This window comes from Peromyscus eremicus, chromosome 17 (genome assembly GCF_949786415.1).
Source record: "Peromyscus eremicus chromosome 17, PerEre_H2_v1, whole genome shotgun sequence".
NCBI classification, from domain to species: Eukaryota; Metazoa; Chordata; class Mammalia; order Rodentia; family Cricetidae; genus Peromyscus; species Peromyscus eremicus.
In genome coordinates this window covers 60,282,517-60,308,118 of record NC_081433.1, presented here as the reverse complement: position 1 = coordinate 60,308,118, position 25,602 = coordinate 60,282,517, and the positions used below count along the sequence as shown (strand labels likewise).

General features: G+C 43.5%; 1 protein-coding gene, 1 long non-coding RNA gene and 1 pseudogene across 5 annotated transcripts in view; 1 reads left to right on the top strand and 2 right to left on the bottom strand.

The window, feature by feature from the left end:
• Positions 1-1,186: 1,186 nt before the first annotated feature.
• On the bottom strand, positions 1,187-4,005 carry LOC131894558 (uncharacterized). Its single transcript, XR_009374948.1, has 2 exons — positions 3,829-4,005; positions 1,187-1,362 (listed from the first exon to the last, which is right to left on the bottom strand). It is a non-coding gene; the product is annotated as an uncharacterized LOC131894558 (long non-coding RNA).
• Positions 4,006-8,007: 4,002 nt separating this feature from the next.
• LOC131894591 (uncharacterized) overlaps positions 8,008-25,602 on the top strand; it is a 40,593-nt gene continuing 22,998 nt past the window's right edge. Inside the window, exons 1-4 of one of the 4 annotated variants that reach the window (XM_059244907.1) lie at positions 8,011-8,293; positions 8,444-8,593; positions 12,792-12,853; positions 16,384-16,420. In XM_059244907.1, coding sequence (XP_059100890.1) covers positions 8,193-8,293; positions 8,444-8,593; positions 12,792-12,853; positions 16,384-16,420 — 350 coding nt within the window. In that variant the 5' untranslated portion in view covers positions 8,011-8,192. Of the gene's footprint in view, positions 8,594-12,791; positions 12,854-16,383; positions 16,421-25,602 lie in introns of all 4 variants that reach the window. The other 3 variants (XM_059244908.1, XM_059244906.1, XM_059244904.1) reach the window with 3 other exon arrangements.
• On the bottom strand, positions 23,226-24,934 carry LOC131894594 (non-histone chromosomal protein HMG-14-like; annotated as a pseudogene).

Sequence of the window (25,602 nt, the reverse complement as noted above, 5' to 3'; positions counted from 1 at the left end):
GTACTTCATTGTGTATATGTACCACATTTTTTAATGCATTATTCAGTTGAGTTGCATCTATGTTGTTTCCAGGTTCTTGCTATTATACAGGACTCAAGGATCACATGAATTCAGGCTATGTCTTGGAATATATCAGTCCAGTGGATGCCATATCCTGGCTCCTAATCCCAGGGACCTCCTGGTGCTTATTGGACTCACTATGCTGGCCCCAGGCCAGCAGAGGCAAGGTGTCCAAAGGGAGGGAGCCAGGGCTGTGTGAGCACCTTCAGCTGGCCTGGAGGAATAGACTAGCTCTCTAAGAAGTTCCCATAAGCCTTTGACACAGATCTGATCCCATCTGAAACCTGTGATGTTTCTCCTGTCTTTAGGACACGGATTCTTTGTCTTTATCTTTGCTACACAGATGCCAAGAGCACATAATCAGTGTTTCCAGGGAGGAGACCCAACAGCAGGATGGCTTTATAAACTCCCCAGAAGACTCCAATATGTCTCCAAGGTCAGCACAAGGACCAAGAGCACTTCTGCTCAAATTGGGGCTCCCTGCCCTCAGCACTGGAATCAACTGGAACCTGTGAGGCAGGCAAATCCTCATGCCCCGCCACAGACCCTTAGTTCCCAAGATCTGGAGCATCACACACACACACACACACACACACACACACACACACACACACACACAACATACTATTAGGGTGCCCACAAAATGTATGGAGGTGGCATTGTTTCAGAGTATAAGAAATAAGACCAGAGAGGAGCAGTGATGAACTCTAGGCCTTCAAGTCACACACTTGAGATGTGCCAAGTAGGACCAGGCCCTTCCCATGGCTGCCAGGAACAACCAGCACCCAAGCACCTGCTGGTCAAGTATAAAAGACTCAGTATAAACTCACAGACATAGCATCTCCCACAAGCCAACACTTGTTGAGGCCTTTTGAGATGCATGTTGAGAGCTCACACACTACTGCCCCTTCCCCCAGACTGTGATTCAGGCTACAGACTCTGATTTTCGTTTGGAGGAAGCAGAACAGCCTATGTCCCTATCTCACTCTTGTACAGGCTTCATTTCTGCCTCTCAGATGCACTTAGGAAAATCTGTTTGGGCATGAGGATACCCTGGAGGTGCAGCATCCTGTGACCTGTGTAATTCTGGGGAAGACATATGGGGTCAAGATAGTCACCAGAGAAATGGGCCTAATGACTACATGTTGTTCAAATCACTGTTGCTATAATGGGCCAGGATTACACACAGTTCATTCCTCTCTTTGGTCATCCTCTGAAGCTGAAGGATCAGTTTCTCCACCTTGTTTATCTGCTGCTCCTGCTTGGTGAGGGAGGGTGAGAATGGTGAATCCTCAGTAGTTGCTGTGTGTAAACAAACACAAGTTAACTAGTGTAGTAGAATGGCATAGAGTCCCAAGAAGTCTGAGGAAGAGAGAATGCACAGAACCCAGTGAAGCCTCTAAAGATTAGGGTAGCTGTCCTCAAGCCGGGGCCCATAAGTGATGTCCCTGTCCCAACCACTATGGCCAGACATGTACCTCAGCCCCTACTGCAGTCCCACTGGCCATAAAGGCTTAAACGAGCCTAGTCATGTTAGTTTAGGGGACAATGTCAGCTCATATCTGAAATTATGCAGGTAAGTCCTGGACTCCACAGTGCCTACCACCACCCACCCCTCATCTCCTGTAATAAGCCTAAAAGCAACTGAATTTGAGCTCCCCAGGCTGCATGGCCAGGGGAAATTTCCTCCCTGTTATTGGCATCAGATCCTCTTGGAACCTAAAGGAATCTACTGAAGATTAAGTGCAGCAGCACCCTACCCTGACATACCATTTCTCACTCTGTGACTCCTGCTGGCCTTTGCCACTCAGAATGTAATTAAAAAGCTCCCAGCACAGCAGCTGCAGCCTTGACAATTTCTGGTTCTCTGACAAACTAACCATCAGAACTCCTCAGCTCTGAGTCTGCTCTTTAGGAACCCAGAAAGCAGGAGAGGCCTATTGCTTCCCAGAAACTCTGACCTCCTGAACCCCACTAATGGAAAGCCCAGCTCAAGTCCATATCCTCCAGGATGCTATCTATCCATTGCTCAGAACTCATTGTGCCTCACACAGGCCCATTTATTTCTTGGTGTTTTATACTGAAACTGAAGGCCAGCTTCCTTCTGCTGTTCTCTAGTCTTTCTATGTTCTCTATTATCTCTCTGAAGCAGTCTGATCAGTCTTGTCAACCTGTCTATGGGTAACACTATATGCACTGAACAAATGCCCCAAGTATATTTGGTGTCCCCACAACCATGGTGACATCACAGAGGATGCCAAGGATTCTCCAGGATACAATAGAGTGTCCAAAGAAGGGTTGATTAAGGTCACTGCCAATAGCCCTCACTTACCTGCTAACTAACTCTTCCCCATTTCACCAGAAGCCAATCTACCATTTCTAAGAGCCTTCCATGACATCCAAGAGAAGCCTTTCAGCATCTCCTCCTACCAAAACCAGATTGTATTCAGAAGATTTCCTGTGCCCTGCCCGGCCCGTGGTTGGGACAAATCTCTCACCCACAGTCCCGTGGCCTTTTATAAAATAATCACACAGAGGCTTAATATTATTTACAACTGCTCGGCCATAAGCTCAGGCTTATTACTGACTAGCTCTTGTACTTAAATTAACCCATAATTCTTATCTATGTTTAGCCATATGGCTTGGTACCTTTTCTCAGTTCTGCCTTGTTATCTTTTCTCCCAGGTGTCTGGCTGGTGACTCCTGACTCAGCCTTCCTCTTCCCAGCATTCCTTTAGTCTGCTTGTCCCACCTATACTTCCTGCCTGGCTACTGGCCAATCAGCATTTTATTAAACTAGTGTACAAAAGCATTATCTCACAGCACTAGATCATCTCTTTACTTCATTAGAATCTTTTCACTATTTTATCCTGTGTGGAGGTGAAGACTCACTTTCCAAACATGGCCCAGAAATGGCTCCTCCCCTCCTTAAAATCTTAATCAGATGAGAAATAAACAATGCTAAGAAATTAGCTCAGGATGATGGGGGTGGAGATCAGTTCCCTGAAGTGAACAAACATTAAGAAATACCCATATGGTAGTTACAATGTGTGGGAATGGTAGGGGATTGTGGGTGTCCTGTCAGACCAAAGATCAGTCACATAGATAATGACAAAAATTTTCCCAAAACTTATGCAGAATTCATCCCGGTCATCATGGTGTTAGCAAAGGTGTGACCAACTAGTAGCAGGTCAGGCTGGAGATGCCTAAGTACTGGGGCTCCTTAGGTGAGCTCTCACACACAAGAACAAATAGTCACAGGAAAAGTGATGACCCAAACCTGCACTCAAGTTTGAGGAAAGACGACTGGTTAGGAATAGGCCAAGAACTCAGAAACCTTAAGGGTCATTGGCAGGTGGCAGCACTCGGTGGCTCCTGCCTTGCTCGTATGTGTCATGTAAAGTGTGAGAACCTCTGGCTTTGGCCAGGTGACTTTTAACTCCCTGTTATTGGTGGTACACAATCTAAAGAGACAGTCGGGGTGAAGTGCAGTGCTGGTACTGAAGCCTCGTTAGTCCCTCCGTGCCTCCTTCCCACTCAGAGTGAATCCAAGGGTCTCAGTACAGCAGCTGCAGCCTTGACCATCCCTGGCTCTCTGGCAAACTAACCATCAGAAAGCCTTGACTCTGGGGCTGCTCTTGAGGAACCCAGAGAAGCAGAATAGGCCCATTGCTTCCAAGTTGCTCCAAGCTCCTGAGCCTCACTTCCAAAAAGCCCAGATGAACCCCCCTCCTTCAGGAAGCTCCCCATCCCCTGCACAGGACTCACGGAGCTTCCCCAGGACCATTTATTTCTTAAGTGATGCACTGACACTGAAGGCCAGCTTTTTCTGCCTCTCTCTGGTCTCCCTATGCTCTCCATTCCATCTCCAAAGCAGCCTGCTCAGTCTTACCAACAGGGCTGTGGATGTGACCTGTAGATACTGAACAAATGTCCCAAGGGCAGTTGGTGGTCCCACAACACTGGTGACATCACAGAGAATGGCAGAGATCCCCAAGATACAATAGAATGTCCAGGGAGGAGTTTGCTGACATTATATGCTACAGCCATTACCTCCCTGCTAAGTATCTCACCCCCAAATGACCTGAAGCTAAGGTGCCATTTCCAGGAGCTTCTCTGGGGTCATGGAGGAAGCCCTTCAGTACTTCAGCCTTCCAAACCCAGATATCTAGCTCTCTGCTTCATTAGAAACTTTATCTGTATCAAGGCTCACTTGCAAAACACTGTACAGGGATGGCTCTTTCCCTCCTTAAGATTCATATGGTGAAAAATAATGGATGCTGAAAAATTAGGTCAGGACGATGTGGAGTAGGAGGGATGAGTCCTCTGAAATGAACAGCATCTGGGGAAGAGCCTCAGACTTTCAGAGATTGGTGGTACAAAACAAAGAGAAGTCACATAGGTAGTGATAAAAATCCCCCCCACACCCCGAGAGTCAGCAGAGCTCACTCAAGCTGTGTTAGTGAAACTCTTGACTGGTCTGTCTGGAGCCACCTGAGCCCAGGTGAGCCCTCAGATACTAGAAAGAGTATGATGGTGCAAATCTTGAATCAATAGATTGACAAGAGTCGTGGCAAGACAGAGGTCAGTGTGAGCTACGTGGAGGCACTACGAGTGGGAAATACATACACACACACACACACACACACACACACAACAGGCACACAATCAAGGGTTGTAAAAGTGAAGAGTTGGAAACTGATTTTTTATTCATTAAAAGTCATTTTGCTCAACAGAGACTTAAAAAGGGCAGTCAGTGTATACAGTTTATGGCCTTAGCCAACAATTAAAACAACAACAAGAATAAAATAATTAACAAAAAACCCATAATAATTCAAACCAAAGCGAAGAATACCAAAACCTCTAAGGAAACAAAACCCAAGCCCAAACCAGACCCCCCCAAAAAAGAAAAACTTAAGCTAAAAATATTCTCTTGCTCTAGACCCAACAAATCAATGGAGAGCATCTGGCTTTCCAAAGACACAAAAGTGACTCAAACATCCTCTATAAATCCTTTCTCAGGTCGGGTCATGCCAGTCCAGGCTGTGAAACTGAAGAATCCTCAGACATTTTCTTTAGGGAATAACCAACGACTAACACAAGGTGTGAGGGAGTGCTGCAGTCTCCACAGTGCATTATCTTCAGCAACACTTTCTTTTTATATATAGTATTTTTATTTTATAATTAACTTAATTTCACATATCAGTCACAGATTCCCCCTTCCTCACTCCTCCCACATCCCCAGGACTCCCCCAGTCCACCCCTCCCTGTTCCCACCTTCTCCAAGGCAAGGTCTCCCCTGGGGAGTCAGCCCAGCCTGATACATTCAGTTGAGGCAGGTCCAAGCCTCTCCTCCCTACACCAAGGCTGAGCAAAGTGTCCAAGCATAGGCCTCAGGCTCCCAAAAACCAGCCCATGCACTAAGGACATGTCTCGGCTCCACTGCCTGGGGGCCTCACAAACAGTTCAAGCTAATCAACTGTCTCACTTATCCAGAGGGCCTGGTCCAGTTCCATGGGAGTTACTGTGCCATTGGTTCACAGTTCATGCGTTTCCACTAGTTTGGCTTTTTGTCCCTGTGCTTTTTCCAATCATGGTCTTAATATCTCTTGCTCATATAATCCCTCCTCTCTCTCGCTGATTGACTCCTGGAGCTCCACCTGGGGCTTGGCCGTGGATTTCTGCATCAACTTCTATCAGACACTGGATAAGAGTTCTATCATTACAGCCAGAGTGTTTGGCCTTCCGATCACCAGAGCAGGTCAGCTGAGACACTCTCTTGACCATTGCAGTATGTCCTGGCATCTCACCTGCAGTGCACACCTTTCCGGCGTCTCACCTGCAGTGCACACCCATCCGGTGTCTCACCTGCAGTGCACACCCATCCGGCATCATTTCACCTGCAGTGCACACACATCCAGCATCATTTCACCTGCAGTGCACACCCATCCAGCATCTCACCTGCAGTGCACACCCATCTGGCATCTCACCTGCAGTGCACACCCATCTGGCATCTCACCTGCAGTGCACACTCATCCGGCGTCTCACCTGCAGTACACACCCATCCAGCATCTCACCTGCAATGCCCTGTACAGACTCTTCGGCTGTCGGTTTTGGCTCTTTTTCAGTATTGCTTCACTGTGAAATATGGAAACCCTTCTTACATTCATATAAAAACTCATTTACAAAATATTCTAAATTCTCATTATGACTTCCTAATATATCTTAGGTTAGAAGTTTCCAGAAGAATTAAATTTGTGTTTCAAGAGTTGATTATGATTGGTGACTGCTTTCCTTATAATGTTTTCTTATGTTGAAGATATGGGGAGAGTTTAGCTTGATTAAAATAGCAACAACCTCACATCCACATCCACATGCTTTGTTCTGGCAGAAGCAGTAATTGGTGGTTTTCTATTTACATGTTCACTTAGTTCGTATTCCAATTTCATTGTTCCTCATGCTCCCAGAGCAACACAATCTTGTCTCTGTCATGACAGTTTGCTGGCATTTTTTGAGACTGATATTCTCTCCCAAGAGGTTGGTTTGGTAGATCATGAAATTAATTCCTGCCTCTAAGCATCCCTCTCAAGCACTCCCGGAAGCCACCACATTTTTTATATTTTCAAGCCACCTTCTGAGTAATTCATTCATGAATAAATGCTGAAACCATCACCTGAATGTGTAGTGGGTAGCCATTCCAGCTTTGGTCTGGAAGTTCCAACCCCCATTGAGGCTTCGGTATCTATCACGCCTCCGAGGCAGGGCCGAGAGAGGGCCCTGAAGACCCGAGATCCGGATGTGCCGCCTTCTCTTGGTTCCCGGATCCTGGACAGTGGAGGTAGACCGAGCAGAGTTCTCCAGAGAACACCGCCGGGCTGCGCTGCGTCTTTCCCAGACCCTGCGACCTACCTATCCCTTCATTTGTAAGTTACGCCACTAAATAAACCTCCCTTTTAACTACGTGGAGTGGCCTTAATAATTTCACCAATATGGATGGTTTTGTACTTAACACATTTCTGTGTAATTCACAATCTGTGCCAAAACTCACAAGAGGACAATACTTTCCCTCAGCTCTGAGTCTTCCTGATGAGAGCTAAGAGCTCCAGATCCCAGAAGTTGTCCTCAGTAAACTCCAAGAGCTTTCCTTTCCTCTCTCCCACGCTGTGTTGCACCACTGCAGAGGATCTGCTACACCGTGGACCTGCTCTTCAGAACCTTGTTCAGCAGTGTGGTAGGATATGAAGTCACGGCAGAAATATCAGTGGCATTTCTGTACACTATCTAGCTTTAAAATGTCATTCTAAATATCATCCCCAAGGAAATATAATATTAGTGGACAATCAAAAGGCAAAAGTGTCACGCCCTTCTTATATACTTGCTGTGCTTGAAGGATTTTACAAATTGTAGACACAGCCAAGAGTTGAGGAACACAAATCTTTAAGCACTAGAAAAGACTAGGAACAGCAGAGCAAGTTTTTGTTTTCTTTGTCTTTCTAAGAATCCAAGCAAATCAAATAAAAAGGGGGTCCTGACACTTTTAACTTTAGGGGATGGGAATGACAAGAAAGATTGACTGATGAGCAAAGCCTACAAAATGCTAAAACATGCCAAGGAAAGAAAGCAAATGATCTGAATAATGGGTCAGCATCCATCAGGACTTCTCACAGGGTCCAGCCACAGGGCCTCAGGAAATGTGATCACCAGGCCTTCTGAGCTGGTGAGCACAGCAGGGCTGTGAAGGATCTGAACCATCATCCAGCTCCCCTCAGTGTTTGGTCTTTGGAGGCCAGACAGGTAGGTCTGCTTCGGAGCTGCAACTGATAAGTCTTTGCAGGTAAGCTGTGCAAGGCAGGCTAAGTTCTGGAGTTTGAGCCAGGCACGGGCAGTTGCAAGTGCATCGTTGTTGCTAGGAGACACAGGGGTATTCGCGAGGAGGTGCATGTCGTTGCTAGGAGACAAAGAGAGATTCTGCTCAACCGAACCACGGACTTGCCCTGGCAAGACGCTCCTGCGACGTGGTGGCGATCCTTGTCTGTGTTTCTAAGTTTTAGAGTGGGGTTTGGGAGGGAGTGGGTGGCAAAAGGGGAGAGTGGAGAGGGCAGAACGGGCCTGGGCGGCCCTGGGCCTGTACCATGCAGAAAGACACTGATCATGGTGCCCAGACACCGACACCGAGTGCCTCAGAGCAGGCACACTGGACTGACTGCTTGTGGACCTTCTGCCAAGGCTGTGGGTCCCATGAACAAAGCGAAGACGAATATCCTCCACACGTCATCCAGTTGGCACCTTTGGAAAAGGTCCAAAGGGCGCCCAAAAAGTCTACGGTAAAGCACTTCACCACCTCCCGTGGACACAACGTGGATGAACATGACAGGAAGAGAAGGTCCCATGAACAAAGCAAAGACGAATATCCTCCATATGTCATCCAGTTGGAACCTTTGGAAAAGGTCCAAAGGGCGCCCAAAAAGTCTACGGTAAAGCGCTTCACCACCTCCCGTGGACACAATGTGAATGAACATGACAGGAGGAGAAGGTAACGGCCTGGGGGAGTTGGCTGGGGGCAGATGGGTAGGAGGGGCAGGGACTGTTAGGGACAGTCAGGGCCAATCAGGGAGAAGCACCACCTTCCAGGGCTCCTTTCTAGGGGAGGGGAGAGGACAGGCTTTGGTTCTGCTTCACTGAGGTTTGCTGGGTTTTCTGCAGGCCTTAGACCCCTAAGCACCCGGGACCACACACTTTGGAAGGATCTAGCTGTTAGGCCTTCTCTAAGGGAAGCAAAACAATAAATTTCTGTTGGTTCCTGAATCCTTTTACATTGCCCCTTTTACAGCAGTTTATTAGACATTTTAAAGAGATTTAGCTAATAAGATGATATTTTGACAGGTGTAAGGTGGTATCTCAGAGTCGTTTTGATTTGAATTTCCCTGATGATTAGGGATGTTTATGGTGGCATTTTATTTGTACTGAAATGTGATTTTAATTGTATGTTAATAAATAAAGTTGTCTGGGGGTCAGAGCTAATAGAGCCATAGCAAAACCTGGGCAGTGGTGGCCCACGCCTTTAATCTCAATACCATAGAAGACCTGGAGGGCTGTACAACAGACAGTGATGAGGCAGTCATGTGGTTGGTTTTACAACCAATGAGAAGGCAGAACAGAAAGTCTATATAAAGGCAAACAGACAGGAAGTAGCTCTTTTTCGGAGAGGTCTCTTGGCTGAAGAGGCTAGCTGCAGCAGGCTGGTAAGGCTCTTAGCTCTGATCTCTTGGCTTTCTTCTTTGCATTGGTTCTATGTTTCTTATTTAATAAGACGGTTGCTTACATCTACAGATGTTGAGCAATTCCTTAAATGTCTTTCAGCCATTTGAGTTTCCTCTGTTGAGAATTCACTGTTTAGTTCTATAGCCCATTTCTTAATTGGACTGTTGAGCATTTTGATGTCTAATTTCTTGAGTTCTTTATATATTCTGGATATCAGGCCTCTGTCAGATGTGGGGTTGGTGAAGACCTTTTCCCATTCTGTAGGCTGTCGCTTTGCCTTGTTGACTGTATCCTTTGCTCTATAAAAGCTTCTCAGTTTCAAGAGGTCCCATTGATTGATTGTTTCTCTCAGTGTCTGTACTACTGGGGTTATATTTAGGAAGTGATCTTCTATGCCAATGCATTCAAGACTACTTCCTACTTTCTCTTCTATCAGGTTCAGAGTAGCTGGATTTATCTTGAGGTCTTTGATCCACTTGGACTTAAGTTTTGTGCACATGACAGATATGGATCTATTTGCAGCCTTCTACAAGTGCTAGAGAGGTCCACAGAAATCCACAAAGAAAGATACCTCCACAATAGACTACTGGCAATGGTCGAGAGACAGCCCAAACTGACCTACTCTGGTGATAGGATGGCCAAACACCCTAACTGTCATGCTAGAAACCTCATTCACTGACTGAGGGAACCAGATGCAGAGACCCATGGCCAGGCCCAATTGGAGCTCCAGGAGTCCAATTGGCAAAAAAGAGGGGGGTTTGTATGAGCAAGAATTGTTGAGACCAAGGTTGGACAAAGCACAGGGACAAATAGCCAAATGAATGGAAACACATGAACTATGAACCAATAGCTTAGGAGCCCCCAACTGAATCAGGCCCTCTGGATAAGTGAGACAGTTGATTAGCTTGAACTGTATGGGAGGCATCCAGGCAGTGGGACCGGGACCTGTCCTCAGTGCATGTGCTGGCTGTTTGGAACCTGGGGCTTATACAGGGACACTTGGCTCAGCCTGGGAGGAGGGGACTGGACCTGCCTGGACTGAATCTACCAGGTTGAACTCAATCCTCAGGGGAGTCTTTGCCCTGGAGGAGATGGGAATGGAGGGTGGGCTGGGGGGAAGGCGGGGGGGGGGGCACAGGAGTGGGGAGAACAAGGGAATCGTGGCTGATATGTAAAATTAAATTAAATTACAAAATAAAATTAAAAATAAATAAGTAAATTATCTCTCCTAAAAACAAACAAAAAAAGATGACTTTTTTTTAAGTATGCATTTAGAGACTGTTTAGATTATGTGAATGAGTGTTTTGACTGTACGCAATTTCTTTGCACCACGTGTGTCAGAAGAGAGTGTTGGGTCCCCTGGAGTTATGAATGGCTGTGAAGTGCTATGTGGGTGATAAGAATTGAACCCAAGTCCTCTATAAGAAAAACTAGGGTTCCTTACCATCAAGCCATCTCTCCAGCCCTTAATATATATGTTTTTAATACTAAATTATACACATTGCAGAAAATTGTATCATGAGATAAATTCTCCCATATGACATCAATGTTAAGGCTTAGAAAAGCAACCAAAGGAAATTTCGCATCAGAGTGACCCATGTTTGCTGAGGGATCTTATGAGGAAAGTTTGAACAGGGAAGGTGACTCTACTCACCTCTCCTTCCTTGGTGTGCAGGGTGTGTGTGTGTGTGTGTGTGTGTGTGTGTGTGTGTGTGTGTACAGATGTGAAGGCTAGAAGGCTGACATTGTCTTTCTCTATTGCCTTTCACCTCATTAAAATTGTGTGTGTTTGTGCTCCTGAATTTGGTCTGCCAGGTTTTTTTGGTTTTGTTTTGTTTTTATTTTATTTTTCTTTATTAAGAAAATTTCTAGCCACTCCTCATGCTATCCACAGACCCCCCTCCTCCCTCCTCCCTCCTCCCTCCTCCCACCCCCAGCCCTCTTTCCCAAGCCGCCCCACATTCCCACATCCCCCAAATCAAGCTCTCCCATGGGGAGTCAGCAGAGACCTGCTCACTGAGCCTAGGCAGGTCCAAGCCCCTTCCCACTGCACTAAGGCTGTGCAAGGTGTCACACCACAGGAACCGGATTCCCAGAAGCCTGCCCATGCACCAGGGACAGATCCTGATCCCCCTGCCTAGGTGCCCCCCAAACAGTTTGAGCCAAACAACCATCTTCCATATCCAGAGGGCCTAGTCCAGTCCCATGGGGGCTCCATAGCCATTAGTCTACAGTTCATGGGCTTCCACTAGTGTGGCCAGTCATCTCTGCACGTCCTCCCATCATGATCTTGATGTCCACCACCTGCCGAATCCCTTCTCTCTCTCATTGATTGGATTCCCGGAGGAGCTCAGTCTGGTGCCTGGCCATGGATCTCTGAATCTGCCTCCATCAGCCACTGGACAAAGGCTCTATGATCCTCTTTGGGACCTGAACCCCCACTGAAGAAGATCTCTGGCATTAAATATCATGAGTTATAAGTGGCATTCCAATGTCAGAGATGCTAAAATGTGAATAAAATGTAAGGTAGGCACAGTGACGTTAGCCTGCAACCCTATCTACAGGGAAGATAAGTTAGAGGGATTACAAAATTCAAGGCTAGCCTAGGCAATATAATTTTTAAAAAACTATAAGCTTATTTGAATATAATTTTGCAGTAGGTAAAATTCTGCTATTGCTCTTCATTGAAATGCTGTGTTTGACAGTAGTAGGAAAAGCAATCATCATTATTGAACCAACACTGAGCTGTCAGGTGCTGGAAACACTGGTACATGCTTTGTGTAGACTGAAGCATCACCACAGCACTGTGTAACATTAACATAGATACTGTTTAATCCTCCTCATAGGGATGAGAAAATTGAGTTATGGAACTCAAAGAAAGCCCAAGAAGTAACCAGTAGGAAACAGATTAGAGAAGGAATCAAATCCAAGCTGAGTTAAACCTACTGGGCATTCTCTTATTGTTCAGAAAGGCTTCTCTGAGCAGGGATGTAGCTCCTGATACAGCATTTGCTTGAATGGGAGAGCCATGCACTATAGCTCCAGTACTGCAAATGAACACTTGAGTAGAGAAATAAACAAATAAGGAAATTCCAGTTGCTGCTTTTACTTCAGAAGGAAACGAATTACATATGCTCTGGTATTTACAGTTGAATGTACTTTGACATAGTATCCCATGATTTCCTAAAATATCCTTTTAATTTATAGGACTTCCTGCACTATGCATGTATTTATAACCATCCAGATATGGTAATGTTGTTAAAAGAAAATAACTGCAACGTTAATGCCCAGGCATGCATATCTCTGTGAGATCAAGGCTTACATGGTCCACATACTAGGTTTCAGGTCAGTTGGGCTACATAGTTAGATCCTGTATTGGACAGAGACTCAAAAGTAAAGCATTTAGAGCACTTGCTAAATGCCTTTCATACTAATAGTACAATAATGATTACTTTTAACATATGTCACAGCAAAGGAACATCTGCCAAAGAGCCAGAACAGAGAAACAAAGAGCATGTGAGACTCAACAGAGGTAAGATTTTAATTACTCTATCTGTTCCTAACTACCCTAAATAAAACAAATAAGAGTAAAAATTTTAACACCCCCCAAAGGAGTTAAGGAAATCAAATATAAATGCAGTTATTTTGTTTTAAAATTTGTTTCCTAACAGTCTGGAAAAATCAGAATCAATTAAACTATTTCTAAGCACTTTCGACTATGAAAATATACTGTCAAAATGTTGCTTATTTGATTTTGACACTGATACATGTACTGTCTTTGTATAAAGGAGAAAACTTCTTAACCTGACAGGGGACCTGTATAAGCATACTGTAATAAATTTGATTGTTAGAAAAACTGATTTTTCTTTTTTTCAAATTAAAACTGCTTGGCCATTAGTTCAGGCTAATTACATTTAAACAACTCAGTTTTGCTAACCTATACGTTGCCATGCGTTCCATAACTTTACCTGTGTGCTATTATTACATGCTGCTCCCTGGACAGCGGACTGGCGTCTCCTGACTCAGCCTTTTTCCCCCAGAATTCTCCTTTTCTGCTTATCCTGCCTATACTTTCTGCCTGGCTACTGGCCAATCAGCATTTTATTTATCAACCAATCAGAGCAACACATTCACAGCATACAGAACATCCCACAGCACTGTCTAGCCTCGATGTTTAATCTAGTGGCTGAATTGTCCTTTGATCCCCAGATAAGTTTATTAGAGTATACAGTATATTGGGGCACACAATATAACACCACATTCTTTGGTTTTGGCTTGGATAATCCAACAAAAATGTTCAACAGTTGTTTTCATATGACCTACAATTGTTCTAGAAATAAAACTCCTTTTCTGGTCCCGGTTCATCTACTTGTAGAACAAATAAAACCCTTCCCACATCTATTTGAAGAGGGTAGATGTAGGTGTGAGACAGGCTTTTCTTTCTATGCTGATTTCTGTCAACATGTACCAGTATAGGCACTTTCACCCTATGACAACCATGAAACACTAGTATATTTTCTTAAAAGTAAGTTTCTCCTCATTCTCTCATTTTCTTTTTTTTCAATCTTTTTTTTTTTTTTTTTTTTTTTTTTTTAATTTTTATTTTGCAATACAATTCAGTTCTACATATCAGCCACAGATTCCCTTGTTCTCCCCCCTCCCGCCCCCCTCACCTTCCCCCCAGCCCGCCCCCCATTCCAATCTCCTCCAGGGCAAAGCCTTCCCCACAGACTGAGATCAACCTGGTGGACTCAGTCCAGGTAAAATACTTTTTTAAAGAAATTTTCTACTCACCCTACATAACACCCACAGATCCCACCTCCTCCCGCCTCCCACCCCCTAGCCCTCCCTCCCAAGCCATGCCACATCCCCACAACCCCCAAATCAAGCTCTCCCATGGGGAGTCAGCAGAGCCCAGCACACCGAGCTGAGGCAAGTCCAAGCCCCTCCCTACCACACCAAGGCTGTTCAAGGTGCCACACTGAAGGCACTGGGCTTCCAAAAGCCTGCCCATGCACCAGGGATGGATCCCAATCCCCCTGCCCAGGTGTCCCCCAAACAGATCCAGCTAAACAGCTGTCTCCCATATCCAGTGGGCCTAGTTCAGTACCATGGGGGCTCCACAGCCATTATTCCACAGTTCATGGGTCTCCACCAGTGTGGCTGGTCATCTCCGCACATCTTCTCATCATGGTCTTGACCTCCCCTGTGTGCAGAATCCATCCTCTCTCCATTCAGTTGGATTCCTGGAGCTCAGCCTGGTGCCCCACCATGGATCCAAGCGTCCACCTCCATCAGTCACTGGATAAAGGCTCTATGATGACAGTTAGGGTATTCACTAGACCGGTCACCAGAGTAGATCAGTCCAAGCATCCCCTCAATCACGGTCAGCAGTCCATGGTGGGGTCATCCCTGTGGATTCCTGAGAGCCTCCCCGGCACCCTGTCTCTTCCCACTCCTATGGTGTCTTCATCTATCACGGTATCTCCTTCCCTGCTCTCCCACTCTGTCCCTGCTCCAGCTCGACCCTCCCATTTCCTTATGTTCTCACCCCCCATTTCTTGCCCTTCACCACCCTCCCACCCCCAGCCCACTTATGCAGATCCCATCCACTTCTGCTTCACTGGGCTATCCATACATGCCTCCCAGGATCCCTCCTTGTCGGCTAGTCTCTACGAAGTCGTGGGCTGCAGTCTGGCCATCCCTTGCCCTACATCTAGTAACCACTTATGAGTGAGTACATACTATGTTTGTCCTTCTGAGTCTGGGTTACCTCACTTAGGATGATATTTTCTAGTTCCATACATTTGCCTGCAAATTTCATGATATCATTGTTTTTTACTGCTGAGTAGTACTCCATTGTGTATATGTGCCACATTTTCATTATCCACTCTTCAGTTGAGGGGCATCTAGGTTGTTTCCAGCTTCTTGCTATTACAAATAATGCTGATATGAATGTAGTTGAGCATGTGTCCTTGGGGTAAGATTGAGCATTCCTTGGATATAAGCCCAAGAGTAGTATAGCTGGGTCTTAAGGAAGACTTATTCCCAATTTTCTGAGAAACCGCCATACTGATTTCCAGAGCGGCTGTACAAGTTTGCATTCCCACCAGCAGTGGAGGAGAGTTCCCCTTGCTCCACATCCTCTCCATCATCTTTTTTTTCTCTGTTTCTTTTTTCTTTCTCTGTTTCTTTTTTTGGTTTTTGGTTTTTGACATTCTGGGGTTTGAAGGTAGGACACTGTGACTAATCTAGGCATGCACCCTTCATATTAACTCTACCCTTATAACTTTTTTCCCTTGAGTTTTTGTTAAGTGCATAGGGTATGATAAAAACATGGTTTGCACACTGAAAAGCACAATTTCCAGAGCAATTTGGACATGAAGGGAGAGTTAAGCCAATGACATCATTCTGTATGTCAAAGAATTAGCTGCATCTCCACTGAGTCTAGAGAGACTCTCTGACAGTGGAAGGAACACTGCAGAGTTTGTATTTCAACAACTGTCATCACAGTGTCTTTTATACCTAACTTGCCACTGTCAGCCACACTAGGTAGTAAATCCAAATGCCTTCTTCCCTTCAGAGGTAAGACAAAAAGTGTCAGTATTATGGTAATACAGGTAAATTTCTAGTATCACGTTACTGTGAATTTTGTTGTTCTCTGCACTTATAGTGATGAGGGCTGACTGAGGGCTCCCACATGATAGGCATAGGCTTTACCACTGAGCCACAGTCCCAGCTGTTTTGTGACTCAGTCAGTTTGAGGTACTGAGTCTGGTAAGGATGCTGCTCTCTCTGTCTGAGATTGTTTAGTTAGGATCATCACAGATGTGCATGAGAGTTTAGTTTTAGGCATTAATGCTTGATAGATTGCTCTCTCTCTGAGTTTAAATATACCGTGAATGGAAGTAATAGCTCTCTGTGAATTAATTTCCTACAATTGAATATGTACTCAATAATAGTCTCCAGATCAGTCTAAATGAAACTGATATTAACAAAGAGTCTAATTCCTTTTATATGTTTTTCTAGAGTTATAATAAGCAATTTTGTCTTTATTTTTAGAAGTGCACCACAGTACTGATCCAAAGTCTTTCTTCAGGTAAGATTTAAGAGATTTAACAGTACATTAACATTAGGGAAATTCAAAGATAAGAGACTGATTCGTGTAGGGTGTTGTTCTGAGTTAGGTACTCTATACTTAACGCCTGCTGTGTCTTATGGTCCCCATGGTGTTATGGAATATAATTTTAGACTGAGAACTTGTTCATTTTTGTTCATGTAGACACTAGTTTTACACTCAACTATCATTTCCCAAGTACTAATTCTCTGCTTTGGAAAAGGAAATTTTTGTGTTACTCACACTTATTAATCTCAAACCGACTCTCCTTACTTATTCAAAAACATTCTGAAGTCAGCATTGAACCTAGACTTTCACCAGGAGTTATCCTTTGAGACATTTATCTTTTCTGAGAGCATACATGATTTGGGATCATTCTGAATTATCAGACAGTATCACAGGCAACCAACATTTTGAGTTCCTTCTTTGATACCAGATTTACATGCAAAGTCTCTTTGCATCCTGTCTTAGATGGTGGAAGACTCACTCCATCCTTTTCCCAAAATAGCTCCATCCATCAATTATTTCATCAGTGATCTGTTTTCCCCATAATGAGTCCTCTGAATACCAAGTGGATTATCTGAATTGAAGAGAGCCGAACCATAACACGACGACTAGTTATCTCTGTATAGAGTTTTTTCCTTCCATGTTATTTGGACATAAACAGAGTTGAAGGCACATTTGTGTCCATGATCTGCTAGTCTAGACATTTGCTTAGGTAGAGAATTTTTTTTTTTACTCTTTCACAACTGAGACTTTATTGGTTGAGTACAGAGACATTTCAATTCTTAAAACATGAACCAAACTCTAAGAGTCAGACATTGTGTTCTCGTACCCAAAAGAGCCATGTGTTGTTTCTCTTTGAACTTATTCCAGTGGTGTTCCATCCTAAGTTTGGCAAGTTTTCCCAAAGACCTCACATAACAATTCTTAGTTCCACTGACTCACAATTTTATGCCACATACAGTACATATTCAAAATTTCAATCTTTCACAGCACATTATCACAATTTTTAGGAAAATGGACTGCCATGACCAGAGACAGTTCTGACAGGACAAGGACCAAGGAGTTGTTTTTTAGGATACAGTTCTACTAGAAACACGAGACCAGAAACAACTGAAAATATTCCAGATAGAAATGCACGACCAAGACTCCAAATTACCATTTAGTATGCTTTGTGTTATAGGATATGAAATTAGCCCCCTCTAAGGTCACAGCCTCTCCTGATTCAGTATCCTGCTATTTTCTGGTTGTACCAAAAAATAAATAACCAGCAAGTGAATTAACCTCTTTTTTTCTTCCTTTTTTTTTAAAATCATTTTTTTAATTTTATAATTTAATTTTACATGTCAGGCACGGATTCCCTTGTCCTCCCCCTCCTGTACCCCCGCACATTCCTCCCAGCCCATGCCCCATTCCCATCTCCTCCAGGGCAAAGACTCCCCTGGGAATTCAGCTCAACCTGGTAGATTCAGTCCAGGCAGGTCCAGTCCCTTCCTACCAGGCTGAGCAAAGTGTCCCTGCATAAGCCCCAGGTTCCAAACAGCCAGATCATGCACTAAGGACAGGTCCCGGTCCCACTGCATGGATGCCTCCCAAACAGTTCAAGCTAATCAACTGTCTCATTTATCCAGAGGGCCTGATCCAGTTGGGGGCTCCTCAGCTATTGGTTCATAGTTCATGTGTTTCCATTCATTTGGCTATTTGTCAGTGTGCTTTTTCCAATCTTAGTCTCAACAATTCTTGCTCATACAAACCCTCCTCTTTCTCACCAATTGGACTCCTGGAGCTCCACCTGGGGCCTGGCCATGGATCTCTGCATTCGGTTCCCTCAGTCATTGGATGGGGTTTCTAGCATGACAATTAGGGTGTTTGGTCATCCTATCACTAGAGTAGGTCAGTTCGGGCTGTCTCTTGACCATTGCCAGTAGTCTATTGTGGAGGTATCTTTGTGGATTTCTGTGGGCCTCTATAGCACTTTACTTCTTCCTACTCCCATGGGGTCTTCATTTACCATGGTCTCCTATTCCTTGTTCTCCCTCTCTGTTGTTGATCCAGCTGGGATCTCCCGCTCCCCTAAGCTCCCTTTCCCTCAAACCTTGCCCTTCATTACTCCCACTCACGCCCAGGTTGTTCATGTAGATCTCATCCATTTCTCTGTCATTGGGTGATCCCTGTGTCTTTCTTGGGGTCCTGTTTTCCAGGTAGCCTCCCTGGTGATGTGAGTAGCAGTCTAGTCATCTTTGTTTTACATCTAGTATCCTCCTATGAGTGAGTACATACCATGTTTGTCTTTCTGAGTCTGGGTTACCTCACTCAAGATGATTCTTTCTAGATCCATCCATTTGCCTGCAACCCTCATGATGTCATTGTTTTTCTCTGCTGAGTAGTATTCCATTGTGTATATGTACCACATTTTATTTATTCATTCTTCAGTTGAAGGGCATCTAGGTTGTTTCCAGGTTCTGGCTATTACAAACAATGCTGATATGAAATAGCTGAGCAAATGCCCTTGTGGTATGATTGAGCATTCCTTGGGTATATGCCAAAGAGTGGTATGGCTGGATCTTGGGGGAGATTGATTCCCAATTTTCTTTTTTTTTTCTTTTTTCTTTTTGAGCTGAGGATCAAACCCCGGGCCTTGCGCTTGCTAGGCAAGCGCTCTACCACTGAGCTAAATCCCCAATCCGATTCCCAATTTTCTAAGAAAGCGCCATATTGATTTCCAAAGTGGTTGTACAAGCTTGCATTCCCACCAGCAGTGGAAGAGAGTTCCCCTAGCTCCACATCCTCTCCAGCATAAGCTGTCTTCAGTGGTTTTGATCTTAGCCATTCTGACATGTGTAAGATGGTATCTCAGAGTCATTTTGATTTGCATTTCCCTGATGATTAAGGATGTTGAGCAATTCCTTAAATGTCTTTCAGCCATTTGAGCTTCCTCTTTTGAGAATTCTCTGTTTAGTTCTATAGCCCATTTCTTAATTGGACTGTTGGGCATTTTGATGTCTAATTTCTTGAGTTCTTTATATATTCTGGATATCAGTCCTCTGTCAGATGTGGGGTTGATGAAGACCTTTTCCTATTCTGTATACTGTTGCTTAGCCTTGTTGACCTTATCCTTTGCCACACAAAGTTTCAAGAGGTCCCATTGATTGATTGTTTTTCTCAGTGTCTGTGCTACTGGTATTATATTTAGGAAGTGATCTCCTATGCCAATGCGTTCAAGACTACTTCCTATTTTCTCTTCTACCAGGTTCAGAGTGGCTGGTTTTATGTTGAGATCTTTGATCCACTTGGACTTAAGTTTTGTCAATGGTGACAGATATGGATGTATTTGCAGTTTTCTACATTTTGACATCCAGTTATGCCAGCACCATTTGTTGAAGATGCTTTCTTTTTTCCATTGTACAGTTTTGGCTTCTTTGTCAAAAAGTATATGTTCATAGGTGTGGGGATTAATGTCAGGGTCTTCAATTTGATTCCATTGGTCCACATGTCGGTTTTTATGCCAGTACCAAGCTGTTTTTATTATTGTAGCTCTATAGTAGAGCTTGAGGTCAGAGATTGTGATGCCTCCAGAGGTTGTTTTATTATACAGGATTCTTTTGGCTATCCTGAGTGTTTTATTTTTCCATATGAAGTTGAGTATTATTCTTTCCAGGTCTGTGAAGAATTGTGTTGGTATTTTGATGGGGATTGCATTGAATCCGTAGATTGCATTTGGTAAGATTGCCATTTTTACTATGTTAATCCTGCCTATCCATGAGCATGGGAGATCTTTCCATTTTCTGACATCTTCAATTTCTTTCTTCAGGGACGTAAAGTTCTTGTCATGTAGGTCCTTCACTTGCTTAGTTAGTGTTTCCCCAAGGTATTTTATATCATTTGTGGCTATTGTAAAGGGTGATGTATCTCTGATTTCCTTCTCAGCCTGTTTGTCAATTGTATATAGGAGGGCTACTGATTTTTTTGAGTTGATCTTGTATCCTGCTATGTTGCTGAAGGTGTTTGTAAGCTGTATGAGTTCCTTGGTTGAATCTTTGGGGTCACTCAAGTATGCTATCATGTCATCTGCAAATAGGGAAAGCTTGACTTCTTCCTTTCCAATTTGTATTCCCTTAATCTCCTTATGTTGTCTTATTGCTCTGGCTAGAACTTCAAGTACTATATTGAATAAGTATGGGGAGAGCAGTCAGCCTTGCCTTGTTCCTGATTTTAGTGGAATCTCTTTGAGTTTCTCTCCATTTAATTTGATGTTGACTGTTGGCTTGCTGTAAATTGCCTTTATTATGTTTAGGTATGTTCCCTGTATTCCTGATCTCTCCAAGACCTTTATCATGAAGGGGTGTTGAATTTTGTCAAATACCTTTTCAGCATCTAGTGAGATGATCATGTGGGTTTTTTTTTTCAGTTTGTGTATATGGTATATTACGTTGACAACTTTAGTATGTTGAACTACCCTTGCATCCCTGGGATGAAGCCTACTTGATCATGGTGGATAATTGTTTTGATGCGTTCTTGGAGTCTGTTTGCCAATATTTTATTGAGTATTTTTGCATCAATGTTCATGAGGAAGATTGGTCTGTAGTTCTCTTTCTTTGGTGCATCTTTGTTTGGTTTAGAAATCAGGGTAATTGTAGCCTCATAGAAGGAGTTTGGTAATGTTCCTTCTGTTTCTATTGTGTGGAACAATTTAAAGAATATTGGTATTAACTCTTCTTTGAAGATCTGGTAGAATTCTGTGCTGAAACCATCTCGTCCTGGGTTTTTTTTGGTTGGGAGTCTTTTAATGACTGATGAATGAATCTTTGGGGTCACTCAAGTATGCTATCATGTCATCTGCAAATAGGGAAAGCTTGACTTCTTCCTTTCCAATTTGTATTCCCTTAATCTCCTTATGTTGTCTTATTGCTCCGGCTAGAACTTCAAGTACTATATTGAATAAGTATGGGGAGAGCAGTCAGCCTTGCCTTGTTCCTGATTTTAGTGGAATCAATTTCCTTAGGGGTTATTGGACTATTTAAATAGTTTATCTGGTCTTGATTTAACTTAGGTATGTGTTACCTATCCAGAAAATTATCCATTTCTTTTAGATTTTCCAGTTTTGTGGAGTACAGGTTTTTGAAGTATGACCTAATGATTCTCTGGATTTCCTCATTGTCTGTTGTTATGTCCCCCTTTTCATTTCTGATTTTGTTAATTTAGATGCTCTCTCTGTGTCTTTTGGTTAGTTTGGATAAGGGCTTGTCTATCTTGTTGATTTTCTCAAAGAACCAACTCTTTGTTTCATTAATTTTTTGTATTGTTCTCTTTCCATTTTATTGATTTCAGCTCTCAATTTGATAATTTCCTGGCATCTATTCTTCCTGGGAGACTTTGCTTCTTCTTGTTCTAGAGCTTTCAGGTGTGCTGTTCAGTCACTAGTGTGACATTTCTCCAACTTCTTTCTGTGGGCATTTAGTGCTATGAATTTTCCTCTTACCACTGCTTTCAGAGTGTCCCATTAGTTTGGGTACTTAGTACATTCATTTTTATTGAACTCTAGGAAGTCTTTAATTTCTTTGTTTATTTCTTCCTTGTTGAGCATTATTCAGTTTCCATGACATTTTAGACTTTCTGTAATTTTTGTTGTTGTTGAAATCTAACTTTAAACCATGGTGGTCTGATAGAATGCAGGAGGTTATTCCAGTTGTTTTGTATCTCTTTAGATTTGCTTTGTGGCCAAGTGTGTGGTGGATTTTAGAGAAGGTTCCATGGGGTGCTGAGAAGAAGGTATATTCTTTTTTCTTAGGATGAAATGTTCTGTAGATATCGATTAAGTCCATTTGAGTCATAACATCAGTTAAGTTCTTTATTTCTCTGTTAAGTTTTGATATGACTGATCTCTCCATTGGTGAAAGTGGGGTGTTGAAGTCTCCCACTATTAATGTGTGGGGTTTTATATGTGGTTTAAGCTTTAGTAATGTTTCTTTTACATATGTGGTTGCCCTTGTGTTTTGGGCATAAATGTTCAGAATCGGAACTTCATCTTGGTGGATCTTTCCTGTGATCAGTATGTAATGCCCTTCTTGATCTCTTTTGACTGATTTTAGTTTGAAGTCTATTTTGCTGGATATTAGGAGGCTACACCCACTTGCTTCTTAAGACCGTTTGATTGGAAAGTCTTTTCCCAGCTTTTTATTTTAGGTAGTGTCTATCTTTGAATTTGAGGTGTGTTTATTGTATGTAGCAGAAAGATGGGTCCTGCCTTCATATCCATTCTGTAAGCCTGTGCCTTTTTATAGGTGAATTAAGTCCATTGATATTAAGGGATATTAATGATCAGTGATTGTTCATTCCTGTTATTTTTTGGTAGTAGTGTGTGCATACTTCTCTTCTTTGGGGTTTACTGCTGTGGCATTATCTATTGCCTGTGTTTTCGAGGGTGTATCTGACTTCCTTAAGTTGGTATTTTTCTTCTAGTGCTTTCTGTAGGGCTGGGTTTGTGGATAAGTATTGTTTAAATCTGGCTTTGTCATGGAATGTCTTGTCCACTCCGTCTATGATGATTGAAAGTTTTGCTGGGTATATTAGTCCAGGCTGGCATCCATGGTCTCTTAGTGTCTCCATTACATCTGTCCAGGTCCTTCTGGGTTTCAAAGTCTCCATTGAGAAATCGGGTGTTATTCTGATGGGTTTCCCTTTATAAGTCATTCGGACTTTTTCCTTTGCTGCTCTTAATATTCTTTCTTTATTCTGTATGTTTAGTTGTTTAATTATTATGTGGCAAGGGGACTTTTTTGGGGGGGTCTAGTCTGTTTGGTGTTCTATAGGCTTCTTGTATCTTCATAGGCATTTCCTTTTTTAAGTTGGGAAAATTTTCTTCTATGATCTTGTTGAATATATTTTCTGTGCCTTTGAGTTGGTATCCTTCTCCTTCCTCTATCCCTATTATTCTTAGGTTTGGTCTTTTCATGGTGTCCCAAATTTCTTGGACATTTTGGGTCATGACTTTGTTGGCTTTAGTGTTTTCTTTGACTGAGGAATCTATTTCTTCTACCGTATCTTCAACGCCAGAGATCCTTCTTCCATCTCTTGCATTCTGTTAGTTATACTTGCATCTGAAGTTCCTGTTCGTTTACTCAAATTTTCTATTTCCAGCATTCCCTCTGTTTGTGTCTTCTTCATTTTTTCTATTTCCCTTTTCAGGTCTTGGACTGTTTCCTTCATCTTTTTCATTGCTTTTTCATGATTTTCTTTCAGGGATTTATTGTTTTCTTCTGCTTTATTTGTCCTTTCCTCTAGTTTTTTAGAGCATTCTTCCCATTTTTTGTTTGTCTTTTCCTCAATTTCAGTTGTGATTTCTTCTTTATAAGCCTCTAGCCTCTTCATGATGTTATTCATAAGGTTGCTTTCTTCTGCTTCTTCCATTTTGTGATGTTCAGGTCTAGCTGTTGGAGGAGGGCTAGGTTTGGTGATGCTGTATTGCTCTTCATTTTGTTGTATGAACTTCTGCCTTGACGTCTGCCCATCTCCTTGTGGATTCGTTCTTGGGGATATCAGCGCTCTTGGTCCAGACAGAGCTGACAGATTCAGGAAGTCTCTCTCTTGTCCAGATGGAGCTCTGGGCCTGATAGGCACTGGGGGCTGGTCTCTGAGTCTCAGGTAGTGGTTGGGGTCTCTCTTGTCCGGATGGGAGCTCTGGGACAGGATGGGATCTGGGGGCTGGTCTCTAAGTCTCAGGAAGTGGCTGGGGTCTTGGGCAGATGGGTGTGAGGGCAGGGCGTGGAGATTGCCGAGCCTGCCGGGGGTCTTGGAGAAGGGGAACCTTCCCGGTGGGGGTGGGGAGAGTTCCTGTATGATGGCTAGAACCTGGGGCCAAGTTGGGCAGGTCTTCCCCGGAATGGCTGGTGCCCAGGATTGGGACCTAGGGGCAGGCCTCTCTGGGTATCGATTTAACCTCTTAAAAAAATCATTTACACTTAAAAAATGGGATGAGGCAGGACTTCCTCACACCTTTTAAAAATGTTTCGAGAGCTACTAAAAAACTCGTATTTACAAAATAGTTGATAAAGATATTCATCTGGATTGTACAAGAAGGGAGGCGGGAACACTGACAGACAGATGGATGGTTAGTCGGCCTTGGCTTCTTCTCTTCTACTTCATAGGCTATAATCTGGTTCTCAGCCTCTCCATTTTCTGCAGGCACATCTGTGGTTTATTGCTCAGCCACCTCAGCCTGTTTGCCCTTTGCTCCCCTCTTCCCTTTGGTTTGCACTTTTTTATCTGATGATTTATCCTTTCCCGTGGCCTTCTTCGGCTTCGTGTCCACCTTGGCAGGGGCGGCATGGCAGACAGCCTGGTGGAGCGCCGCTTGGGCTCCGCCTTCGCTGCTCCATCCGTGCTAACCTTCCTCTTGGGCATCCTGTCAGTGCTGGGTGGGATGCGCGTGCGAGGCGGAACCTGTCACCGCACGAAATGCTGCGACCCGCTGGGGGGGGGGGATCTAGGTAGAGAATTTAGCCTTCATTTCAAGCCAGTTCTGTCCTCAGTATAGTTGACTAGGTCCATAATAGAGGACATTGTTATCTTCTTTAATGGGGCTGTATATGATAAAACATGTTACATATTGTTAAATAGCTGATTTACTTTAAGTTAAAAGATCCCCAAGTTGGCAGAGTTAATTACCCATGTAAAGATTCATAATTTTCTGGTAGCTACATTTCAAAGACACACCTTGAATGTTAAGTTCTACTTGGAATTCTAAATAGTTCCACAGCAAATAACAAAAATTATCCACCAGGTTTTATTTTTGTCTTCATGTTATTACCTTGTTTAGTCTTTGTAGAAATCCTTGTTTACCATATAAACAGCCAGATTGTGGTGCAGGTTTCCCTCCTGAATGGGCTGTCAAGGAACTGTTTGGAAGTTACAGTGTTAGCAAAAGCGGGACTCTATTCCATAATCTGCAAACCAAGCTCTTGGGAGGTAACACCACAGTCACTGAAATGCCAAAAAAGCATGACAAAGAAGGTGCTGTGGTGCTCTAAGGGCAAGGAATGGGGATGGAGTCAGGATATTAATTCCATTGAGCAAGTGACTATAGAACCACCAGTTACTGTAGCCATCGAACAAAGGCTGTGAAAGAACCAGTGTCTCTTCTGTCTGCCTGTCTCTGACTCTCT